At 42.8% G+C, this 25,776-nt stretch overlaps 1 protein-coding gene across 3 annotated transcripts in view; it reads right to left on the reverse strand.

The window, feature by feature from the left end:
* DST (dystonin) overlaps positions 1-25,776 on the reverse strand; it is a 1,528,317-nt gene that overhangs the window by 328,659 nt on the left and 1,173,882 nt on the right. For all 3 annotated transcript variants that reach the window (XM_086926448.1, XM_086926449.1, XM_086926451.1), the window contains 2 exons: positions 17,422-17,917; positions 9,540-11,008 (listed from right to left, as the gene is read on the reverse strand). In XM_086926448.1, coding sequence (XP_086782574.1) covers positions 9,540-11,008; positions 17,422-17,917 — 1,965 coding nt within the window. The remainder of the gene's footprint in view (positions 1-9,539; positions 11,009-17,421; positions 17,918-25,776) is intronic.

Here is a 25,776-nt window from a genome sequence, read left to right on the forward strand (position 1 = left end):
CCTATGGCATCAGCAGTTAACTTAGAAGCACGGTGGTTAGCAGTGCGTTAACTATGAAGCACGGCCACAGAGTAGCCAGACAATTAAAATGTCCTCCACTTTGACCACACCTCAAAGGCACTGAGTGAGCAAAACAAGGAGGTCAGACTGCCCCTACAACTTTTCCGAAGGGGGGTTAGAGTTGAAGAGCAGAACCCTCCCTCCTAAGAACTCTTTTAACCCCTTTTTATACTTTTCCTTTTAAATCCCTTCCTGGTCTTTCTCACCACTATAACTTTTTGTGCCCCTCCCCATCTCCTTTCTTTTCCATTTTTATTCATTTCTCTTTCCCTTCTTCATCACTGTTGCCCCAGTGCTAGGCTGCGACTCCCTCTATGGCATTCTGGTGAAATGCTATTCATGAGCTTCCTCGTAAATAACAGACAGAAGTGGCCCCAAAAAGTCATAATTATGTATTCAATGTGGCAGACCCCACTGTAGATGCTTAAGTGGTGTGTTGCTTACGCCACTACAGAACGGTCTTTACCCAATGGCTCAAATGACTCCATAAGTAGAATAACATGAGTTTAAAAAACAAAAACCGGTACATTTAGCAAACACAGAAGAAGGACTACAATTTTCCATCAGCCAAAGGGAGCTTAATGACTTTACATGACAGTGCTCATAAATGAACACAGACAATGAGGCACTATGGGACTAAATTAAATGCAACTTTTAAACCCAGCTTCATGTGTGACAATTAAATCAATTTCTGATAAGAGCTGCTAACTCGTCCTGTCTTGGAATATAAAAACGTGCCTCCCTCTATTTTCAGTCGACCTTTTGTGAAAACTGGGATGTGTGCTAAATGTGATGAAATCTGCTGGGACAGCTGCTGAATAACCGGGACTGTCCTGCCAAATCCAGGACACCGGGTCTCCTTATCCATAAGACCATACTAGCTAGAGGTGAGTGAGCCAAAAACCTAACAAGGAGGGCTGAGCCAGAGCTAAACAAGGTGTCTGGCTTGTCTCTAAGAGTCTGTGCACGAGCCAAGCCATAACAATATTTGGCATGTAAATCACGCAGCAAACATAGGTTAAAATATGATAAAATCTGCAAAATACCAAAGAGTGTATTTCTTTTACATGTGCACGCGTTTCACCTTAGTACATCAGATTATATCACTACATTGAGAAGCTTTTATTAAAAGTGATAGTTTTAGAACATTAACTTAGAAATATTCATATGGCAACATTGCCAGTAGTGAACTAAAGGGCAATTTGGTTGTCATATGCACTATATATATATCTATCTATCTATCTATCTATCTATCTATCTATCTATATATATATATATATATATATATATATATATATATGGCCTACATATATATATATATATATATATATATATATATATATATATATATATATATATATCCTATATTCTTAATATAGGAGTCCAGCATTTAAACACAGGAGGCGTTTTTTAACAGAGAGCATCCTGAATCAGGTATTTGAAGGGGATCACTGACTACATATCGACGGACACAATATAGACAACCAAAATATCGATCCCAAAATATCGACAGACAAAATATTGAATTCCTATCTACAAACAGGTAAATACCAAAATATCAAATCCAAAATGTTGTTTAAATATATATACTTTGTAAAAATATCGAATTTCTTAAAAATAATGTAAAATAAAAAATATATAAAAAATAAATAGCTAAAATATACTTAAAAATACTTAAATTACCTTAAATTTATTAAATAATTAATTTAACTTATAAAAAAATATACAATCATATCTGTTAAAACATATATATATATATTAACATAATATTAATAAAAAATATAAAATATTATTACCGTAGGATAGCAGGAGTGTAAAAATTACTATTCCCACTCCTGGAAGTGCAACAGTAAGGAAAGCGTTGGATAGCGTAGGGGTAAAAATTACTATTCCCACTCCATGAAAGTGCAACAGTAGGGAAAGCGTTGGATACCATATGGATAAAAATTACCATTCCCACTCCAGAGAGTGCAACAGTAGGGAAAGCGTTGGATAGCGTAGGGGTAAAAAATACTATTCCCACTCCAGTGAGTGCAATAGTAGGGAAAGCGTTGGATAGATTAGGGGTAAAAATTACTATTCCCACTGAGAGTGCAACAGTAAGGAAGGCATTGGATAGCGTAGGGGTAAAAATTACTATTCCCACTCCGGTGAGTGCAACAGTAGGGAAGGCGTTAGATAGCGTAGGGGTAAAAATTACTATTCCCACTCCAGAGAGTGCAACAGTAGGGAAGGCGTTGGATAGCGTAGGGGTAAAAATTACTATTCCCACTCCAGAGAGTGCAACAGTAGGGAAAACGTTGGATAACGTAGGGGTAAACATTAATATTCCCACTCCAGAGAGTGCAACAGTAGGGAAAGCGTTGGATAGCATAGGGGTAAATTTTACTATTCCCACTCTAGTGAAAATAAATTAATATAATTCACATAATTGTCAATTAATCAATTAATAAAAATTAATAATCACTTAAGAATTAATTAATTACCAATTAAAAATCAATTAACAATTTATTCAAAATAAATACCAATAAATAATTAACATATTTAATTAATTATAATTAAATTCCTTCCCACCCTATTCCCCTAAAAACCCACAACCCATTACAGAAAATAAATTAATATTATTAACATAATTATCAATTAATCAATTAATAAACATTAATTATCAATTAAGAATTAATTAATTACCAATTAAAAATTAATTGACAATTTATTCGAAATAAATACCAATAAATTATTTAACTAACTATAATTAAATTACTTCCCACCCTATTCCCCTATAAACCCACAACCCGCTACAGGAAATAAATTAATATTATTCACATAATTATCAATTAAATAATTAATAAAAATGAATTATCAATTAAGAATAATTATTTACCAATTAAAAATTAATTCACAGTTTATTCAAAATAAATACCAATAAATTAACACATTTAATTAATTATAATTAAATTACTTCCCACCCTATTCCCCTATAAACCCACAACCCCCTACAGAAAATAAATTAATATTATTCACATAATTATCAATAATCAATTAATAAAAATTAATTATCAATTAAGAAATAATTAATTACCAATTAAAAACTAATTAACAATTTATTCAAAATAAATGCCAATAAATTAATTAACATATTTAACTAATTATAATTAAATTACTTCCCACCCTATTCCCCTATAAACCCACAACCCACTACAGAAAATAAATTAATATTATTCACATAATTATCAATTAATCAATTAATAAAAGTAAATTTTTAATTAATAATTAATTATTTACCAATTAAAAATTAATTAGCAATTTATTCAAAATAAATACCAATAAATTAATTAACATATTTAATTAATTATAATTAAATGACTTCCCACCCTATTCCCCTATAAACCCACAACCCACTACAGAAAATACATTAATATTATTCACATTATCAATTAAACAATTATTACAAATTAAATATCAATTAAGAAATAATTAATTAATTAAAAATGAATTAACAATTTATTCAAAATAAATACCAATACATTAATTGACATATTTAATTAATTATAATTAAATTACTTCCCACCCTATTCCCCTATAAACCCACAACCCGCTACAGAATTAAATTACGCAAACATTAAATAACATAAAATTAATTACTTAAAATAAATTACTAAAAAATATACACTTTTCACACATATACTAACATACAAAACACTTAAAAAAAATCGATATTATTAAAAATTCGATATTTTTGATAACCTATATTATGTACTTCGATATTTTAACTGTTTATATTTTTTAAATCGATATTACATTACTTACCTTCAAAACGATATTTTTGATGTCTATATTCTGTCCATTTGATATTTTGTCCATTCTGTAGTTTGGACTCGATATTTGTGTTCCTTGATATTTTGGACTCGATATTTAGACCATATACCATTTGAAGGTACTGTCATAAGCGATAATGAAGAAAAAGGAGGCTTGAGGAAGTAAAGTATTCATTTAAGATCCTACAATTCAATCAAGAGCCTGAATTGATTTTAAGTTCACTGGTTTCACATTGTGCAATTCAGTAATTAAATCTTGATTTCTTTCTCCCCCCTGTTTTACTTCAAAGTTTGAGGCTTTGTCTTTAATTCTTGGTGCATGAGGCTGCAGCGTGAGTGCTAGGCAAAAAGCCACATATAAGCTCGGCTCATTTTGGGTTTGAGTGCTGAAAGGGTCTCAAGCTGAGCTAGAGCCAGGAATCACGCTGTAGCTTGGCTCGAGCCTTCAGTGGATCGCCCACCTATAATAGTATCCTCGCAAGTAGCCTATACATGTACTAATTAACATTGCATACATATACATTTCTTTCAGTTACCCTGACGGGAAGGCCTGCTTCATCTTAGATCATTGTCCCTCCGTCGGTTTCACAGTACAGGAGACCTCCACTCTTCTTCATTTAGCAAGGGGAAACTCAGGGTTGGTTGTGCCTTTAACAAAATGTAAGGAAATTGTTTTTGCAAAAAAAAAAAAAAAAGCTTGAGAACGTTGGTCTCAACAGATCCGCCCCAGTTCGAACTCTGGTCAAAGGAAACTTTACACTTCGCTGAAGTTGCATTCAGAGCCACATTTGCTAAGTACATTACACAGACACTGGCATAAGTACTTTGAATCACGCTCACACCTTGAACCTTTGGGGAGGTTGGATAACTACCCACAGTTTCCCAGGGGTGGCTCCTCTGCTTTTAAGTAGTGAGAATCATAAAATGACAATAACTTGAAGTTATTGTCATTTTATGTTTCCTGTCCTGCGGCTTTGCGGTGGGCGGGGCTGCTCGGCCCTCCGAGCAGGGCAGGGACGGAGTAGTTTGACCACACCTAATTGAATAGTGACTGTTTGGTGGGCCCTCTCGGGCCGCCCAAAACTGTCATGCACACTCCCCTTTTCTCCATGCAGGCTGCATTATAGCCTACATGGAGAACATACCAACCCCTCCAGCTACTGGCACTCAGATCAAGCACAATTCTGCCATTGCAGCGTTGTGATTGGCTTAGGGGAGAAGCCTGGCTGCCTGCTTCCTGTTCCTGTCTGAGGCAGGAGAGCAGTCGCACAGAAGACGTGTGACCCAGCCTCGAGGTAAGTTTGTATTTTTTTTTATTTCCGATCCGCACGCCCCTCACCCCCTCTCCCGCACTTCTCCTCCTCCCGCATCCCCCCAACAGCGAGCCATGCCGGCCATGACTGCTGTTGCCTCTTGCTGTAAAAACAGACTGAACACTGACACCAAAACAACAGTTCCACACTGACTATGCTGATTTAATTTTACACCGAAAGGGTTTCTTCTTTTCAACAAAATATTAATTCACTAATGAAATAAGTTGACTTCAGAATAATGAATCTGTTGTGAAATATGTTTTTAGTTTGCAGAACACCCACAACTTAGATCAAGATATACAAGATTAGCTTGTATCAGGAACCAGACTTTGAACCGTCTACCGTCATATTGCTTTACTGAGTTACTTCTATTTGCTTTTGCTTTGAGCTGCACTTTGATCTTGCATAGGCATATGCAGGTAAGTCAGCGAAAAAAGTATGAAAACACAAGGGTTTCATTTGAGATAGGCAGTGTAGGTAACTTCTGCTATACCAAGCAGAATGGCTAGTTTTACCCCTTGGTTTATTGCAAACAAGATAAAATGTAATAAGGTGGAGTAGTGCTGCCCTTGGGGTTATCCGTCAAGAGAAACAGTACGCAATACCCTGGTAATACCCACACCTCAAAGATGGTCCGGGAAGACAATGGGATGTTTCAGTCCATCTGGCTGAATGTCGGCAGGCAAATCGTATTTGCTTGACAATGGAGGTCAATAAGATTAGCTCAAACACTTTGGAGGTTCAGTCTATGTAATTAACAGCACTTTAAAAAATATGAATTTTCTTCTGCATTTAAGCAAATCGGATTGATCACAATGCAAGTGTTTCAGATTAACTGAAATACTAAATCCCACTTGACTTCCTAAATTAACTTTTGGGCCATTTCCCTGCGAATTACATTGATAGTCACAGCAAATGGTTAACTGCACTATAAGAAGCATGACACCACCTTAACAAACAGCTTCTACGATTGTGACTTCCAGCCTATTTCTGGTGTTGTGGATGTGGGGCGTGGAGGGTTCAGTTATAATGAAAGTAAGGTTCAAACAAGTCCGACTACAAAGTGACTAATGCAAGTGCAATTAAAGATGCCGATGTCCGGTTTGTTCACAAACATAATTGAGTATGATGTATTTGTGTATTAAAAACTCATTAACATGACCCACTTTTAGCTAATATATCTAGACGGTTTGTCTTGCGTAAGTCCTGCAGGACCGAAAATTTTAAAAGTGGGCCTCTGATTGGCTGAGGGAGATTTTTTCCCATTGGGCATTTCGTTACTGCAGGATTGACCCGGTCCTGTGGAACCACTCGATCGACTGTCTGGCTGCAACTGTGAAGAAAATATTGCTGCTGCCATTACCCCATATCCTGAAATAATATTCAAAATAAGCGATCTGCTTTGCAGGGTAGGGACACACTGACCCCAGGGATTTGTGGGGATGGGTCACATGCAATATTTCTGGGGGACCCAGCATGATCCTCCGGTGCGGTACAGCAGGAGTACTGTTGGGGAAGCTGTACAGGTTTGCAGCCCATGGTACTCAGGTACCACGAGCACCTGAGAAAGCGTGACAGATACCGCAGTACCATAAATCCATTACTTGCATAGCGCACGAATCACCCCCGAAGGGGTATCTCGGCACTAGGGGCCGTTGGGAAGATTAAGCGAGCTATTGCCCAGAGTAGCATGGTGCTGGCAGACCCCTGCTGCCAGAGCCCAGGATCGAACCATGATCCCCAGTGTCAGTCGCCCTGGCTGTGGTGCCACACTCATCCCCTTGAGGTAGTAACTTGCATGGTCAGTACTGCCAGTACCTATATTTTAAAAAAAAGTGAGAATGCGGGTTGGGTGCCTGTGGTGGGTTGGGTGCCCGCAAGGGGGTTTAGTGCTGCCTATAATGTGGTATACTTTCAAACCCACTGTGGTCCTGCGGTGTGGTACCATAGGAGTACTGTGGGAGAAGCTGTCCAAGCTTCCAATCTATCGTACTATGGTACCATTTCGGCTTGAGGTAGAAGCTTGCATGGCCAGTACAGCAGGTACCAAAAAATATGGAAGAAACACATTACTGCAGATGATCTTTTGATACTGAAGTCCCTCCGCGCAACATATAGGATTCTCATCGCATCAACCAAAACAAAGTACTATACCAACATCATCAATGAAGCAACCAACAGGAGAAGAATGCTTTTCAAGACAATGAAACACTGTATCAGCCCCATGCCACACCCTCCTATTCATCACTCAATAAAAAAGTGAAATGCCATTGATCCCCTTCTTCAGTGAAAAATATAGAAGATCCAACAGCACATGACAACAGCAAGCCTGCTTCATCTCCTACACACACTCCTTCCCATAGAATTTTACAATGGTAAGCTTTCATATCCTATTTCTCACATATATCACAAACATACCCAAATCCCTCTCATAGCTACTTTTTATGAAGATGATTTCTTACCCTTATTCTTTATCAAAGCTCTCTCTAGGGGCATTCCGTCATTCCACTCTCAATGTCTCCCTCTCTCAAGGCAGCTCCCCAGACACTCACATGGCAAGCCACATCCTCCTACTTCTAAAGAAACCTAAACAAGATCCTGATAACCTCATAAACTACAGTTCCAACAATCACCCACCATTCATTGGCAAGATCACTGAAAAAGGGGACTATGTTCAACTCCTAGATCATATCAATTCAAACCATCTCCTGCAGACTACCAATCTGGCTTCAGATCATGCTGAAGCACAGAGGTCGCCATTTTACACAACACAGATGATGCCCTCTAGACCACAAATGAAGATGACCCCTGCCTCCTGATAATGCTGGACCTCTCAGCTGCATTCAACACATCTGACCATCCCACTCTCGTACGCACCCTGGATTCTTAAATGAGGTACACACGCAATTTCTTTTACCGGTTCTCTTCCTACCTATCTAACTGGCACCAGTTTGTTCAGCTGAGTCCCTCTAGGTCCCAAAAGATCCTTAGCACTTGTGGAGTTCCCCAAGATTCAATACTGTCTAATGTTACCTTAAACTTGGTCCTCTACTCACAGATAACATCAGGATTTATTAATATGCTGATGATACACAACTCTGCTGGAAATTCCACCCTGCTTCAGACATCGAACACCCCAAACATTTCTTACACATAATAGAGACCTGGATGTGCAGCACCCTCCTGAAGCTAAGCCCAACCATGACCGTATTCCTGTTATTTGCCAAGAACAACAAACAAGAAACAAGTCAAAACTGGGTCGATTACATGAATTTTGACAGCTTTGAACTCCAACTTTCACTGCATGCAGGGTCACTTGTATTCACCCTGGACACCAAACCCACCCTCAAACTACACTTTGCCAAAAACACAAAGATGGGCTGGTACCAGCTCTATCTTGTAAAGAAATTCAAACCATTTATTTCAGTCAGCGACTTTAGAACTGCTCTTCACATGTCGATGGGAGTTAACTGCTTCATGGCTTGCCATTCTCCACACTGGCAGCCCTTTCAGGCATCCTATGTGTCGCAGCACTCCACTACTTCACTCTATGCTACTCTACAACATGCTCCTCCACTCTACACCACTCTCCGTTACTTTACTCCACTCTAGACCACTCCACCCTACTCTACGCCACTCCACTCTGACACTCTATACCACTCTGATACTCCACTTCGCTCAGCTCTACGATACTCTACTCCACTCTATGTCCTTCCACTCTAATCCCTCCATTACACTCCACAAAGCTCTACGCCACTCCACTCTATGGCACTCCACTTCACTCCATGCCACTCTCCTTTATGCCACTAACTTTCATCCTTGCTGAACAGTATCCACACTGGTGTATAACGTGACTAAAACACATTGGCACAGCCAATAGCTCCTGCATAAGGAAAGCATATTAGCTTTGCCGGTGGTTGTTAAATCGTGCTATAACATCAGTTAATCCCCTTCTCCAGGCAATAACACTACACACATGTGTTGATTATGGGCAGTCCGGAGTAGCAGCTGCGCCCGCTGGGAAACTAATGTATCCGTACCTCTCCGCTTGCCACCTCCAGGCAGCGGCACAAACAGAAGGTAAACACAGCTGTCAGAGGCACGTTTACTTACTCTAGTTTAAACTCTTTGCCTTTCCCTTAATCCCAAAGCATCAATTAGAGGGCTGTTGAGGGGCAATAATGAGACAAGGTGTCAACCCTTTAATGGCACTGTTGGCTCAATGGGTGTGCGATTACTTGCATTATCAATGGCAATTGGGTGCATCTACAAATGAGATTGTACAAAAGGGAGAGACAGACGTTAAACAATTCAAGAAACCTCAAACTTATCAACAAACAGGACCTCTTACCTGAAAGGTATTGAGCTGTTGATTAATCACATCAGTTTCCATTCCAACCTGACCTTGAGATTCTTCGTGTTTTTCAGTTTCTGCGAGCTGGTTGGAAAATTGTTGTAACTTTCCATACCACTCCTCTAGACGATTCAAAGCTCCCTCAACCTGTTCTTCTCTGCCACGAGCTCGATCCAGTAATTTATTGCATTGCTTGCTTAAAGCCTCCAAGTCTCGTTTTATCCCAATGAGATCAGTGGAAGCTTCGGTTGCCAACATCATTTTGCAGGTGCTGTTTGCATTTTCATTGCTTTTTATCAGATTTCCCAATTTCTTAAGGAAACTGCTTATATCGTCTTTCTGGGCTAGCAGTATTGCTCGATCTCTTCCAACTGGAGACATGCCATCAAGCTCATCATCAAACTCTGTGAACTGAGTAAACAACTCTCGTATGGTGTTTTGGAAATGACCTATTCCTTGAAGCTTAGTTTCCAAGAATGAACATTTGTCTTCAACTTGCTTGCTGACGGCACTGTGGTCTTGTTCTAATGAATTAGCCTGTATTAAGAGGTCAGAAACGCCTGCAGCATCTGATGACTCTATTACCAATTCATGGGCAAGCTTTTTGGTCAGATCCACCTTTGGCTTTAAGGTTTGAAGTGTTTTCTGGTGGGTCTGCATGTTGGTTAGGTGCTTACTGCTGCACGCTTGGACCCCAAGAGAATCATGCTGCTGGAGCTGCTCCTTAGACAACTGAATTTGCCTCCCAGTGTCACTAACGATTTCATGAAACTCTTTTAGACGCTGGGCCATGTTTTCAAGAGAGTCTCTCTTACTATGTACCTGTTCAGCAATGGATTCCATTTGCTGATTCAACCCTGCAGTCTCTTCTCTAATCTCATCAGTGTCTGTTTCACAGGCATTCACCAAACTCTCTGCTGCACTGTTCAAATTTTCCACCACTCGACGTTGTTTGTCGACATTTTTCTCTAAGGACTTGACTAGTCCAATGCTGTTTTCCAATTCTTTCAGATCGATGTAGACTTTGATTTCTGAGAGCTTACTTCCACATTCCTCTAAATAGTGATTTAGGCTTTCTATATGCTCCCTGTATGCCAAGGCTTTCTGCTGGCATTCTTTTAACTTATGTTCCCTTTCTGTTACTTTTTTGTTCATTTCACCCCAGTTGCTTTTGAGCATTCCAAGCTGTGTCTGCAGCTCGGCCCTCTCTGGCCCTTGAGTCTTCTGTAGCAGGCTCTCTCCTTCTCTGCTGATGTTTTCATAGGTAGCCAGCTCATCAGCCAATGCCTTCTGAATTGCAGTCTGTTCTTTGATTAATGAGAGTAAGGTTTCCAGTTTGGCAGACACAGGGGGAGCCTGACTTTGTTCCTTCTTCTTTTCCTCCAACCAGCCCTGGAAGTCCTTTGACATTTGCTGGAACTGTTGACAGCTTGCGTATGCACACTGAAGTTGCTCGACATACTTATCTGTAGGAGACAAAGCAGTACACACATTCATTTGAGCAATTCCAACCGATATGCAATTCAATGTATTTGTTGTGATTGTAATTACGCATACCACTTTTAAGTGCGCTAAATCCGGGGTCTGGACTGCAGACACTGGCAGACTCATAAAAGCTTGTCCCCTACAGTGCTCTGCCATCCAATTCAGGTCAAGTAAATGTATGTACTGTGTCTTTAATTTCATACATTAAAGTGCTGGCAGCATACCAAAAAAATGATTCTTTTACTCTTGAAATCCAAGACATGTTTAGGAGTTGCTGTGTCCATTATCCAGATTAGCACTCCAAGGTCTCAGAGGGGCAAGATAAATGACCACAGAACCTCAGGAAAAGTCTAAGCAGAGGTTCTGCAGATCTGCTGTCTTACACCACTTTTAAATGGATTCTGGTACTCAAGTTAAACCGATAGCATCACTGAAATAAATCATGTCATATTATTGTTTGCATGTGGATTCCAGCATTTTATTAGCAAAAAGTAAGTCTTAAAAGTTTGCAGGCTCTCTTAGCAGGCATAAAAATGATATGCATAGGAATGTTATCATCACCATAGGTCAGTGGCAAGCTGCATGGATCTAGGGGACCCCCAAAATCTGTGGAACATCTAGCTTAACATAAAGCGTGCACAATGAATAAGATGGAAAAATGTACCATAGTATTTGCAGCCTCTCTTCGTGTCAAGGGCATACACGTGCACATATCCAATGTCACTGGCCCCCATGGGGAACATACTGGTTTGATGAGATATTTTGGATGGCAATCAGTTAAACCTTGATTGCAAACACCCTGACACAAGGAAACCGATTCTTTCCGAAGTCATAGATCCCTGTAACCCTGTACGAAAAAAGATTGGGGCTGTTCTGTGTCTGAGGGCCTAAATATGCCCTATGAATCCTACAGACACAAAAAACGAGAGCCAAGACATGCACTATAAAACCTATAGTCACAAAAAAGTGGGTTAACTATTTTGACTGCCAGCAGTGGTTATGCATGGGGTGTCTAGGATGTTACTCTGTGTGGTTAAGAGAATCTTTACACTAGGGACACAGTCGAATAAAACTTAAAATGTGCTCATTTATCAACAATACTATTATACAAGGACTTCTTAAATTGCTCAACAAATAAGGAGTGCTATATTTGAATGGTCGAACAGAAGGGTAAGACAACTAATACGTTGAAATGGGGTAGGGGAGATTATAAACAATGGACAATAGAAGAGCTACCTCACTTTTTCCGTGTCACTGACTTTAAAAGAGGCTGGGTAGAACCATACAAAAGGAAAGAAAAGAAGTTGCTACAGAAAATAGGTTTGCTAAATTCTAGGCGTCCCTCGACCTGGAAAATACCAAACTATGGAGCAGAGCCAGTTTTAGCTAAAATAGACCAACTTCCGGTGACATTGGCTCAGTAGTGTGGTACCAGAATACTGTAGTCTAAATATTGTTGGACATAACTATCTTACCCTAAATGTTGTCACATTGAAGTAAATCACATAAAATCTGCATCTAAAGGGACGATCTTTTTGTAAATTATATTTAGGCCACAATATTTATATCATGTGATACTTTTAGCTACAATATTCTGACATCAGGATGTACTATGGCATTCACTGATATTCTCAGGCACCATGGCTACATCAAAAACAACCAGATCCAGGCTTCACACCGACCATTCTGAAAGCGGAAACCTTCGTTTAATTTGAACTTTATGCATAATACTGACAGCATTTGCACCCCTTGCAACAATACTCTTCCAACCCAGACATTTGTCTGAGAAGGTAATGATTTGTGAAATGTTTGGCAGTTCATAAAATTCTACATCGTCGTAAATACAACACAGTGGAGGAAATCTGTACTGGTACCTCTGAATGTCCTGAAATACGCCTCATGCCCATTCCGATTCAGAACACTTGAATGCTTCTTACTGAGAAATTCGGAAACAATTGTGCAGGAAATGGCCGGATCAGCAACACCCTTCCCTTTTCTTTCCACCACAATCTCAAGAGTCATGAACTGTGTCAAAGTTAAGCATGATAAAGGCCCAGATTGCACAGATGACCATTTGGCAAGCATTTCAAGGTTACAACAGGAAGACTAGCGAAGAATCAACAAGCTCACGCAAAGATGCAATCATTGCTTTCACGATGACGCTCGATAATGCATTCAGCCTCATACACACACATGCCAGGAGGAATGATTTATTGCGCTTCCCTTCTGAATTACTGCCCACGGTGTATCCTCAGGAATTAGGCTACGCGCCCCACTATCTGATAAAGCATTGAACACACACACGGCTGCCAATAAAACTACAGAACAATGCGGCACACATGATTCAGAATGTGGATTTAAAGTCAACCATCTTTATTTCAACCAATGATAGCACAGTCCAAGGAGACGCGGTTCCAAAGAAGTGATACACTGCTCTTTTCAGCAGAAATTGTTATGTTCCCTCAACTTTTACCCCCAGGTGCTTCGAAACATACAGCATACACCACACCTCTCTCCTACTCACCTATTTCACCTTTCAAAGTTATTAAAATGTTAAGCAGATTAATTTGTTGTGTACAATTTGTTTCTAGATCAAATGCATGAGAGAATAAATGCTTATTCAAATTAAACTAATGGATGTAAGCCTATTACTATATATTGTTGGTGAGCAAACTCTGGAACTATTATCACTTCTAAGCAAACCTTTTGAAAATTCAAAGTTCACCGAACTGTGGATGAAATGGGAAGGGAGTGAAAACAGGGCGCAGAAACCCTCCCATGCAAATGCAAGATTTCCGAATGATCTTCAGTTAATGTGGATTCTGCATAAAAGAACACGTGACGAGCACGGTTTCCATTTTCACACTGGAACATGTCTCTAGCAGCACCATATAGTACTGTGGGTCAAAAAGGTATGGATACTTCTTATGGTGATCCGATCCATCCAACATATATTTTTTATCCTGAGAGTGAGTAAGCTGGCATGCTCTTTACACTAATCAATCAGGTATGTTTCATGGGATAGATTCTAACGTGGAATGTTCTACATGCATGTCACTGCCTGCATGCACAGTAAACCAAAGGGATATTTTCCAACTGTCACACAAATGTATCTGCGTTTCTTGGATGAAATAGACTTCTGAAGACCAAACATTCCCATAATGTGCTAGGTTTGGAAGCCATACATCCATCATAACGCAGATTCATTTCATACTTAACACAGCTGCCAATACTTCCAGAAACCCAACCGTGCAGAAAGATAAAGTTAACCACCAAAGGTTTGGCACTAGAGTATCGTCTGATATAATTGTTGTGTCCTAATATTACAAGAATATTGGAGTTATTCATAGAAATTCTACACCCGATGGGGAGATATTTTTGAGCCAATATGTATGTCATATGATATTTCTGTAGACGATACTCTGACACATATCCCTTTCACAAGCTTGAGTTAAACAATGGAGTAAGCTCCTGAGTAAGGCCTACAGACGATGGGGCATATTACCAACAAGTAGCGATATTTATCGCTAAATAGGCTTAGCGACGATTTTTTTATCGCTGCCTATTGCTGGATACGTTAGCGGAGAAAACATGCTATTAGCAACGTTTTTCTCCATTGTGCTAAAATATCCAGCGATAGCGGCGAAATGCGTGAATATCGCTGAGAATACAGCGATATTCACGCATTAGCGACAAAATGCTCTTAGCCATGTTATCCACCTCCCATTGGATAACATGGCTAAGAACTGGTCTGGGCAGGTGTTAGTATTTGGAGATATTCGCGCTTCGCGTGAATATTTCCAACGCTACGCCTGCCTTGCTAATAGGCGCTAGCGACGTTAGCGACTGATTTCAGTCGCTAACTGGTTGGGTATGCCCACTTTGCATGTCATTAGCGATAAACATTGCTGACATGCAAAGCGGGCCCCAAACCGCTCGCTATCGCCTAAAAGCTGTTAGCGACAGCTTGCTAATAGGGCTATAGAATTATTGCCGCTTAGCCGCCGAAAACGGCCGCTAAATTGGCGATAATTGCCTATCGCCCCCCCTTGGTAATATGCCCCCAAATGTTTTAGCTCAAGTAAGAAGAATGTAAATATTGCTACAAACATTCACTTATGAGTGCCCCATTTTTGTGAATAAAGAGGGAAAGAGCGAATGACATGGCTGAAAACTCTGTTAATGTAATGAGATCTATTCCCCGGATAGCTGGTGGTTGGCGGGCGCTCAGATGCACTGCAGGTGACCCTGGGGGAGTGCACAGTGCACCTATGAGGGCCAGGAAGTATTGGGGGACGGAAAGTAAAAAACGATTTTCTGAAACGCAAACACATTCTAGGAGCTGAAGGTGCAGCAGCACCTTCACCTGTAGCACCTTCCTCCTGGAAGAAGAGTCGCGGACTGAGGAAAGTGGGTGGGTTTTAAAAAGCTCCTGGAGATTAAGGTGTCAGCAGTGAAGGGGTGAACAAGTGAGCCGCAGTATCAGAGAGAGCACCAACTGTGGCACTGGGTATACAACGTTTACAACAGAATTTTTACAACGCACTACCATTAGAACACAGGCATTATCACGCATACCATTACAACGCATTGCGCTGGGGGGCGCTCTAGGATAGGGAATAAGTATAATTTTATATCCAACACCTTCCCTAGTGTCCACGGGGACTGGAGTTGGAATATAAAATTATACTTACCACTATCCAGCACCTCTAAGCGATATGCGTTGTAACGGTATTCGTTGTAAATACCGCGTTGTAAAGGTATGCGTGGTAACAGTATGCGTTGTCACGTCATACATCCGTGGCACTGCATTAAAGTCATGTACATAATTGAGATATTTTCCTGTAGCAATGCTGAGTGCTTAATTTGAGCCAGTGGTTGCCGATGGGGGCCATAAGCACTAATGTTTGGGGACGGACACTTATTTTTTCCTCATGAGGAAGAAGGTAGGGAAATGAAGCACAGGGACAAATGGAGGAAGAGAAAAACAAAAACTGTCACAAAGGGAGGAAGCAGGGACCGCAAGAGAGAAATAAAAGGGGCAGATAGAGAGAGGTGGGTTTAAGACTACACATTCTTGGTGTTCGGTGCACTGACTTTTAACATCGCTGCCCCAGGGCTTTTCAGCAGAGGTCTGGGCACCGGCACTCATTCTTTCACAAATTAAAGATTGGCAATGCCTAACCAAACACTGCTATATCAAGGTACAAAGTCATCTACCCACCAGCAGTTAGTGCAGACCGCAGAAAGTCATAAGAATGCCATCCGAGGTACCTATGTCTTTCCATGAAGACAGAAGAACAGGAATCGTTTTTCTGCACTTTTAATAGGACAACATTGGGGGCTCTGGTTTAGAGGGAGTTATAGTCTGGCAGAGAAGTGTCCAGGGCCCTCCATCCCTCATTACTGTGATCTATGATTATTCTACAGGGTTTTCCTGGGCTTGCCTGGTTAGAAATGGGGGATTCCCTTCCAAAGGAATTCCAAAACGAGTCCCCTTACATTGTAGTGGCATTCTTAGTCCAGTGGGATGAGCCAGGGAATTGGAGTCAGGCAGGAATGATAGTGAAAATCGTTTACACGTTTACAAAACAGGTTTGGGGAAAGATGGCAACCTGCTTTGCAACTGTCTGCACAGGACTACCTGTAATGTAGGGTGTGAAAGCAGCACAAAAAGGAATATGAAAAATTCATACCAGAGATTGGCGTACGTTTCGGTCGTGATATTTAAACCAATCCTCTCTAGGTACAGGGCTAGTTGGTGAAAGTTATACTAGCAGTAAATTTATCTGAGCCTGATTGGCGAAATGTATGGATTTCAACCTGGTTATTCGTAAGTCCGCCTGCCACAGGCCTTGAAATCTGAGGTTTGAACAAATGTTCTCACTGTATTAAAGTTGGTGGGTAATGGACGTTCATCAGTGAAACTCAGAAGGTGATGTTTGTGAGCTACTGCTGGTGCAATGGGAACACATGATTCAACCAATCAGAATATCTGATTTAGTGAGGGGCTTAAACCAATCAATAACAATGATAAGATGAGCAGAATTAAATGGAACACCGCTTCACTGTAACATGAAGTAGCAAAAACACAATGCATACGAAACATAAACACGCCAGTAAAAGCCTTTTTTTGCTGCCCTTTAGCAATGGATTTTGCATCCAATTTAGGGCAATAGATTTTGTGGCTATTTACATTTTTACTGTACCCACAAAGACACTTGGCTCAGGTTATGAAAGTTAAAGGTCATAATAGACTCACAGTAGTAGAAATGAGGTACTTGGGCTGGTGATATGCGGAGTGTAACACTGCCTAGAGCAGCCTTAATTCCCCCTGTATTTCTGAATTGCCCTGGCGTGTGTTTCATGGCTGGTTTCGCTGTCCAATACTGACCTGCTTTGTTCTCGGTGTCCTTGAGGGGTTTGACAATGGCCTCCAGTTGCCTGCTCAGCTCTGCCTTCAAGTATTCCTCCCTAACCAGTGCTGACAGCTGCTCTGCCAGCGCCCGGGCGGCCTCCACCGTCTTTGCTTCCTGCTTGATTTCCTGCTGCACTTCTCTCGCCGTGGCCAGCTGCTCTTTTACGGCGTCCGGGTGTGTGCTCCCGGCCTGGCTGCTACTTAGTTTATTATCCAGGTCAGCCAGCTTATCAGACAGGCTTTTCAGGAGGCTTTGGTACTCGCTGCTTTTCACAATGGCCTGGTCGATGCGGTCAGCGCGGTCGCTCAGCTGTCCTGTCAGGCCGTCCCACTTGGCTGTCACAGCCGACAGCTCCTCTCTGACCGCTTCCCTGGGTGGAGACAGCTCCCCTGGCCCATTCAGTATCCCGTGGCCCGCCGTGTTTAAAAGTTCGTACTGAGGCTGCCGGCTTTCAAACTCCTTCAGCAGAATCTGAGGAAAAAGGAAAGACACATTATTGGACTAGGGTGACCAACTGGCATTGGTGCAAATTCAGGACGGTGAGTGTAAAAATTCAGGACAAAGGGTCAAAATTCAGGACACAAATTCAGTATAGGAGGTCAAAATTCAGGACAAAACTTCAGGACAATTGGATAAGTTTTACAGACACATCAGAGGTCGCGCAATGGTATATAAGTAAGCCCAGCCATATCCAAACATATTCAACCATTTGCAAACCTATCCATCATTATCCTTCCATCTAGCCTTTCACTCATCCATCCCTTCTTTCATCCTTTATCCATCCATCCACCCTTTCACCCTAGCCATCTGTACACTCATCCATCCACTCTTCTAACATCCATCCATTCACTCATCCATCCAGCCATTTACCCTTTCACCCATCCAGCCATCCTTTCTCTTACTCATCCATCCACCCAGTCACTCATCCTTCCACCCATCCACCCTTTCAGTCATCCACCATCCTCCCTTCCTCTCTCCATCGTCCCTTTCACTTAGCAATCCTTCCTTCCATCCTTCCACCCATCCATCTACTAATCCACTCATGAATCCATCCATTGACCCTTCACTCATCCATTTATCCTTTTACTCCTTCACTCATCTATTCATCCTTTAGTCCATCTACCCTCCTTTTCACTCACCCATTCTTACATCCACCCTTTCACTCATCTGTCCACCCATTCACCCTTGCACTTATCAATTCATCAATCCATCCATCATTTCACTCATCCATCCATCCATCCACCCACCCACCCACCTTTTCACTCATCCATCCTTTCACTCATCTATCCACCCTTTTACCCATCCAGCTACCCTTCCACCCATACATCCAGCTATTTACCTTTTCTCCCTTCCATCCTTCCACCACTCACTCATCAATCAATCCATCCATCCTCTTTTATTATCCATCTTTCAATCTTTCATTCATCCATGCACCCTTTCACAAATTCATCCAGCCATCCACCCATCCCTTCACTTACTCACTCGCCCACCTTTTCATATTCATTTTGAGCGGAGCCTTTTTGAGCTGCAGACGCCATTCCTGGACTGGGACCGAAGCCACCCAGGGCAGAGACAGGATCCACCACAGGTGGGGGGCAGGGGGAGGGACAGGAGCCATCACTGGGGGGAGGGGGGTGGGAAGGAGGGGGACCAGGATCCACCAGGGTGGGCACAGGGGTGGGCATGCAGTATCCTAGTATCATCTTGGTCTCTTCCAGGGTGGGGTTGGGCTCCTCACCCCCTCCTGGACAAGACAATGAGAAGTCAGTCTCTCTTTCCAAAATGTTACTTTTACCAGCCCCCACTGTGAAGTACAGCCCTTAAAGGAGATACTCCGAGAGAACTGATTTAACTGATTGTCCTCCTTACTTTGTTAATCAGTGTGGGTACGATTGTGCCATTTCTTTATTTTATTACATTAAAGACTGCATATTTGAAGAATCGAGGTTTGTTTACAATTTAGTGACAGTTATTAAGCTCTGTGCTGTGATGAGAACCACGTGCTGCCTCGGTGTAATCCAGACCGGTTGTAGGATGTTTGGGGCCCTGGGCAGAAAGGGAATGTCTCACACAGGTCCACGGCACTCTCTCCTCAGGCTCTGAGAGACTTACAGTGGTGGCAGCAGGACTTCCTGCACCCTTCAGAAAGAGATGCTATTGGCTATGTAAAACGTCCGTCCAATCTCCCTTAACCGGGGTCATCTTCCCTCTACACGTAAGAGCCAGGTTTGGAGAGTGCTCCTACAACTGTGAATGAATGGGAGGACTTTGAATTTAACTGCCTTTGTACAAGGTGGCATCTACTGGGCTCCGCCTGGTTGTAGTTTGCTTTCAAATTGGCGGATGACCTCCAACAGAGACTACACAGTTCCAAAAGGGACCTGGGAGTCTGCACATTGACATTGTATTTCCTCCTGCCACTAGTACAGATGTCCCTGTGAATGTGCTGGGTGAGGGGAGAGTCGAGGGGCTGACCATTACCCCTTGAAGTGTCTACTCTGCAGGTGACATAGAGATGCTTGCTCCGCACCCTCTTCATCCCTGTTGAACCGGACCCCTCGTCTGGAGCTACTACCGATCTCAGCCTCATGAACCAGCTGAAACCGTCCCATGGAAGCTACAGTTGTTCATAACTCCTGAACACCCAGATTATGCAGCCAACCAGTGTGCGCACACCGTTAGATTGGAAGAACCCATACTTTCCCCCAGGGGCTCGGCACAAACAGGGCAAGGAAATCTTCTCCCCTGCACAGTACATCGTCCACTGACCCAGAACATATGCAGCACGGATAGCAGAAATACAAACTTCCTCAGAACAAGCACACGAAAAGCAACAGGAGGAACAACTTTGCTCACACACAGAACACACCCAGTATATAAATCAACAATGCAATCTTCTTTCAGTCTCAAAAAATGTCTTGTTTAGAAAAAAGTGTAAATGCATTTTTGCCAAGCAATTTCTGTGTGAATAAATGTGCACTATCCACACCTGAATTATGAAAGGAAATGTGCAATACAAATACAAATTGCAGATACTAGACGCATTCAGGGCTGTTTGCATCTCAATAGATGCCCCTGCTCCTGAAGCTGCAGCCCCTCCCTCTCAGCCACCTTCAAGCACCTCTTAACAGCTCATCAAGGGTTGGAGGTGTGAGGGGTGGGGGCTGCAGCTTCAAGAGCAGGGGCAACTATTCAGATGCAAACAGCCCTGAATGCGTCATGTCAAGTCAAGAAGGGAAGTGGGTGGAAGCTGTGCCAGCTTTAGTGTGGTGCGACCGTGCGCGGTTAAAATTACGGACAAATGGCGTCCGTTAAAGAATCCTTCACGGACAACGGACAGACGGCCGAAATTACGCACTGTCCGTGAAATTTACGGACGGTTGGTCACCCTATATTGGACAGGCCCACAACAAAAGTGATTTCGTGTCTCTCTCCAGTGTTTAATTTGTGAAAAAATAAGTGCTTGTCAGGAGCCCACAGCAGCTTGCACCACCCAATGCCCCTGCCAGCGTTGCCAATGAAAGCACCAACACAACTACTAACATCACAGATCGCTATGACAATTCAGATTGTTACAGGCCCCCAAAGCTATAGGAACAGCTTCAAAGACATTTTTAAGGTATACATAATTAACAAATAACTGTTGTTGTGCTGGTTTCTGAATTAGACAAACAGCGCCACCATGTGGTAGACTGTCAGAAGCACTGGTGCCGACAATTAAGTGCTGGTGTCGAGCACCGGAAACCACCCGCTCAAATTAAGTACTGCGTGCCTCATAGCCTTGCATACGTTCCACAATCATACACATATAGTGAAACACAAACCCTTCACAAACTACAAGACCACCCATCTTACGTACAATGCACTGGACGTGGGCACCCCAGAATACAGCAACTGAGCATCTCTAGTGGGGAAAAATCATCAAGAAGTAGATCTAGTCCCTGATTGGGGACCACCGACTAACGAAAAATTCTACAATGAAGCCTGGTTTTTGCAGGTAAAGCCATTTGGAACTCACATGCAGCCCAGTGACGCAACAAAACTTGAGGAGGCCCTCTTGCAAAGTGCATGGGGGGAGGGGGGGGGGGTGGCACGCTCTGAACCAGGGCACAAGTTCTATAAAAAGAAGTGGGGGGACTGACCAAGTTAGACACTATGCAAGTGACATCATGACGCATGCAATCACAGTACATGACGTCACGACATGGCGCTATAAAAGAAATAAAATAGTGCTATTTAAATTATTTGTGTAAATACTGGAACAGACCTTCCTGAGTCTTACAGTGTCTGCATTTATATACAGGGAAAGAACAAAGGCAAAAGCATGCATCTTCTAAGTACCTGTGAAGAGATAGGCAGCTGTGCCTTTGTTTCCCTCTGTGGCATTTGCATTTAAGTGTAAGGTTCCAGGCGGCCCCCAGTCAGCATATACAAAACAAAAGGAGGTCAGATGGCCCCTTAACTTCGGCCTAGCTGGAGGTCAAAAAACTAAAACATCCCTCGCTGCCTACACGTAGCTGCTGGAAATTGAAAGCAGAAAACGTGCAGGCACTGCTGAACATGGCCCGGTGTCTTATACCAGGACAAGTTTAGCATATTCCTGTAGGGCCCAACTTCTTGGCATGGGGGACGGCGCCCACCCTGTGATCTCTGAGCCACCATCCATTCACAGTGCCTGAGGGGGCCCACTGGAGCTTGACCCCGCAACAAGCAGGCTGCTGGGAGCTGTTACGCCACTGAACCAACACACATTTATTTACCTTCCTCCCTCCCTCAAAATGATTAAGGCGAGCATTAAGAATCATATGCTGCCTGCCTACTGTGATTGATACAAAGTTGTCTACTGGATTTTTTTTCTCTTTTCTGCTATTCTATATTTTAATCAAACACTAGCAAATGAGTAACCACTACTAAATGCCTCATTTCGGACACTAGAAACCACAACCATCCTTCCTATGCACTATCTATTGGGCTTGTGATCATTGGATGCACCACTCTTTGTAAACTGTATGTAATATGCCAAATCCATGTGAAGGGTTCTGCCACCCTGCAGAGTATGATTGAGCTACTTAAAAACAAATACATAAAGTAAGTAAATTACATAGTACTGACCAGGGGAGCAGCTAATGTGTGTGGGCATAAGCAGTGATGCAGTGATTTGACGAAAGGAGCAGGGAAGGATGGGAACACATGAGCAGCTCAGCACAAAGGGGTGGCTGCTCTGTGATCAATACTTATGGGGAAGGAGGGCAACTGCACCTGCACCGAAGAGGTTTTACTCGCCCATTATTGCATAAGCCAGTGCAGTTACTTTAGTGGCAGGCACCGCTGTTTTTTTGTGGCAGTGATAAGGTGTTCCCTTGGTTGCAAAATACAGTGTCCTGGAACAGAGTCAACAGAGTGCCACAGCACTAGGAGCAGGGGGCATGAGGTGCTCATAGACTCTTCCTCAGCAGGAAGTGATATCCTACCTGACCAGGGAGGCAACATTTGTAAAAGTGATCATTAGAAAACAATGACCGGCCCTAGCTAGAGGTTATATATAAGTGTACGTTCATTAAAGAGTTAAAGAGCCTTCACAGACTACTTCTCGAAGCAAGAGTTGATTTCAAGATTGAATACATCATACAGAAAGCAATCAACAACATCCTACCTCCCTGTATGGACAATAAACTCAAACTGGCAGGTGGTCAACAACAAAATGAGAGGCAGAGGTCCTCTAATTCTTGAAATTCTTATAGCCAAGAAAACCAAAAGTACAAAGCAGGCCTTCACGGAGCACATAAGACTACATCCAAACCTTCTTTCATTCAGGAAAGACTTAAAACTCAGCTGTTAGATATTATTTACCTGAATGACACTAGACTAATTCCTCCCAATATTCTTCTGGACTCCCCAGAGTTCACTGTTTAGTGTAAAGTATTTTGTACTGTGTTCTATACACATGCTCTTTGCTCCTTGCCCAATAGTACATTCTCATGGTTTTGTAACCTTGTTCACTGTCACTTGTAAAGCACTCCGCTTCCCGTTGGACAGGATTGACGGAAAAGGCAAACAAGATGACCTGGCTCATATCAGACTGGACTGATAATGTTGTTACCACCAGCCTTTACATCTTCCAACCTTAATGAGACTAATTAGTCCTCTGTTTAGTCCTCTGTCATATCCCAACTTTAAGTAAGACCAAACCTGCTACTGGCCAGACCTAGATGTATGTATACCGATATTCCACTGCACCCTAAATAACCATATCTCAAAAAGGTAGTGATAACGATTCCTTTCAGATAGAAAATACCTCCAATATCCAAATCTAGCTCATGAGGTTGACTTAAGTGATGGATATGAAATTACACTGGTTCTGAGAAGCCTTTAAAAGGTTATGAGATGAGACTCAGCATGAAGTCTGAAAGACAGGAATTTTCACAAGTTGAGATCTTCATGGAGGACGTTTATCTTCTTTTTCTACAATGACGCTTTGGATGTCGTATAGTTGGAAGTGTTGCCATAGAATTAGCAATCAAAATAAGGACCTTCAATTTTATTTTAGCAGTGACTAGCTACCAGGTCAGTGATAAAGAGATAGCAGGACCCAGGTGTAACTCCATCATAGCATTGATTAAAATCTTTGTTATACTTCTTCATGGAATGCTTGTTTTCATCCTAGTTGTTTGAGATGAAGTGGTTTTTAATTTGCAAAAGAGATTACCTTGATTCTTCCCTGAAAAGTAAGATTCACCAATAATGCTGAAGCTTGTAAGAATTTTAAGAAGTGAGTGACACATGCGGAAAAACGAAGCTCTGTATTAGACTGATTAATTATATTGGCATTATTTTAAACTGTAAATTAATTAGAAAAAGTGCTAAGATCTATATATATATATATATATATATATATATATATATATATATATATATATATATATATATATATATATATCAAAACTATCACTGGCAATTTCAATTGCAAGACTGACTATGCTGTGTATATCCTGACGTGCACCTGTGGGCTAAGATATGTGGGTAGTACCAAGCTCCAGGTGCACGTCAGGATATTACAGCACTTACGCGCTATCCTTCACAATGACCCGGCCTATCCGGTAGCTCGTCACTTCAAAAGAATCCACAACAACGATCTCTCTTGTCTGAAATATTTTGTGATTGGAGCCATACCCCCTCTCAAAAGAGGTGGGGACGGGGGGTGTGGCTTGGCGGGCGAAGATGGCGGTCGCAGCTTTGTAGAGCTCCCGCCGGCCCGGACTTAATCCGTTCATTTATCCTTGCCCCCGAGCCCGCAGTTGGTACCTGGCAAGTGGCATCGGTCCAGGAGTGTGTCCTGCCTTCTCCGGTGTCTTGATCCCGCGATTCCATCTCTCCTGGGACCCTGAGGCGACGGCGGTGACGTGCGGCCTAGTGACCGGCTGTAAACCGGGGACCTCGATTTTCAGGACGCCGAGTGGCGGTTGCAGGCGCGCTGCTGAAAGTGGCATCAGCGGCGCGAATCTCGGCCCAGCCCTGCAGCTTCAGTTGCCCACGGATTGCAGAGGTGCCCTGACTCCTTGTGCCTTATGAGGACACTTGCAGGAGACACGGCGTGGTGGAGGCCTGTCCTGCCCTTGTGAAGCCGGGGCCTCGAGTTTCGCGACACCGGGACCGCATTGGCCTCTCACTTCTTCATTCAAGGGCACCAGAGCCGACGTCTCGACCCGGGGCCATGGGCTTCCTGCGCCCGTAGCAGCGGACTTGCTCCCGAAGGACTACTGAAAATTGTCGCGGGTGGCGCCCGCCCCGTCCAGTGAGAGGACCCGCTGTGTCTGAGAGCGGCCATGACCAGGGGTGGTGGCATGGCCCTATTGATAAGTTTACCGGGCCCAGCGGTAGCGCCGGGGCCTCTGGCGGCAGTGGTGGATCAGGGCCGGACAATGCTACAATCCTTGCTGCCATTACCCAATCTCGGGACATGCTTGATGCTAAAATCGGGGCAGTGGGAGCGGACGTTACACTGCTTCGCCAAGACCTCCGCAACGCGGTGGCGCGGATCGCTGAGACCGAATCTCGAATCTCGGTGACCGAAACGGACATTGGCGCACTGAAGAAAAGAATGGCGGAGGTGGAGTGTATCCAGAAGACTCTCGCGGCCCGAGTGGAAGATGCCGAATGGCGTGCACGGAGGAACAACCTCCGCTTTATCCGCTTTCCGGAGCGGTGTGAGAAAGATGGCATGGAGCGGTTCTTGACCCAATGGCTGGAGAGCTGGATCCCCGAAGGGACACTGTCTGCGTGCTTTGTGATCGAGTGGGCGCACAGGGCCTTGACTCAGCGGCCGCCGGAGG

The sequence above is a fragment of the Lissotriton vulgaris genome, chromosome 6, assembly GCF_964263255.1.
Source record: "Lissotriton vulgaris chromosome 6, aLisVul1.2, whole genome shotgun sequence".
Classification (NCBI taxonomy): Eukaryota; Metazoa; Chordata; class Amphibia; order Caudata; family Salamandridae; genus Lissotriton; species Lissotriton vulgaris.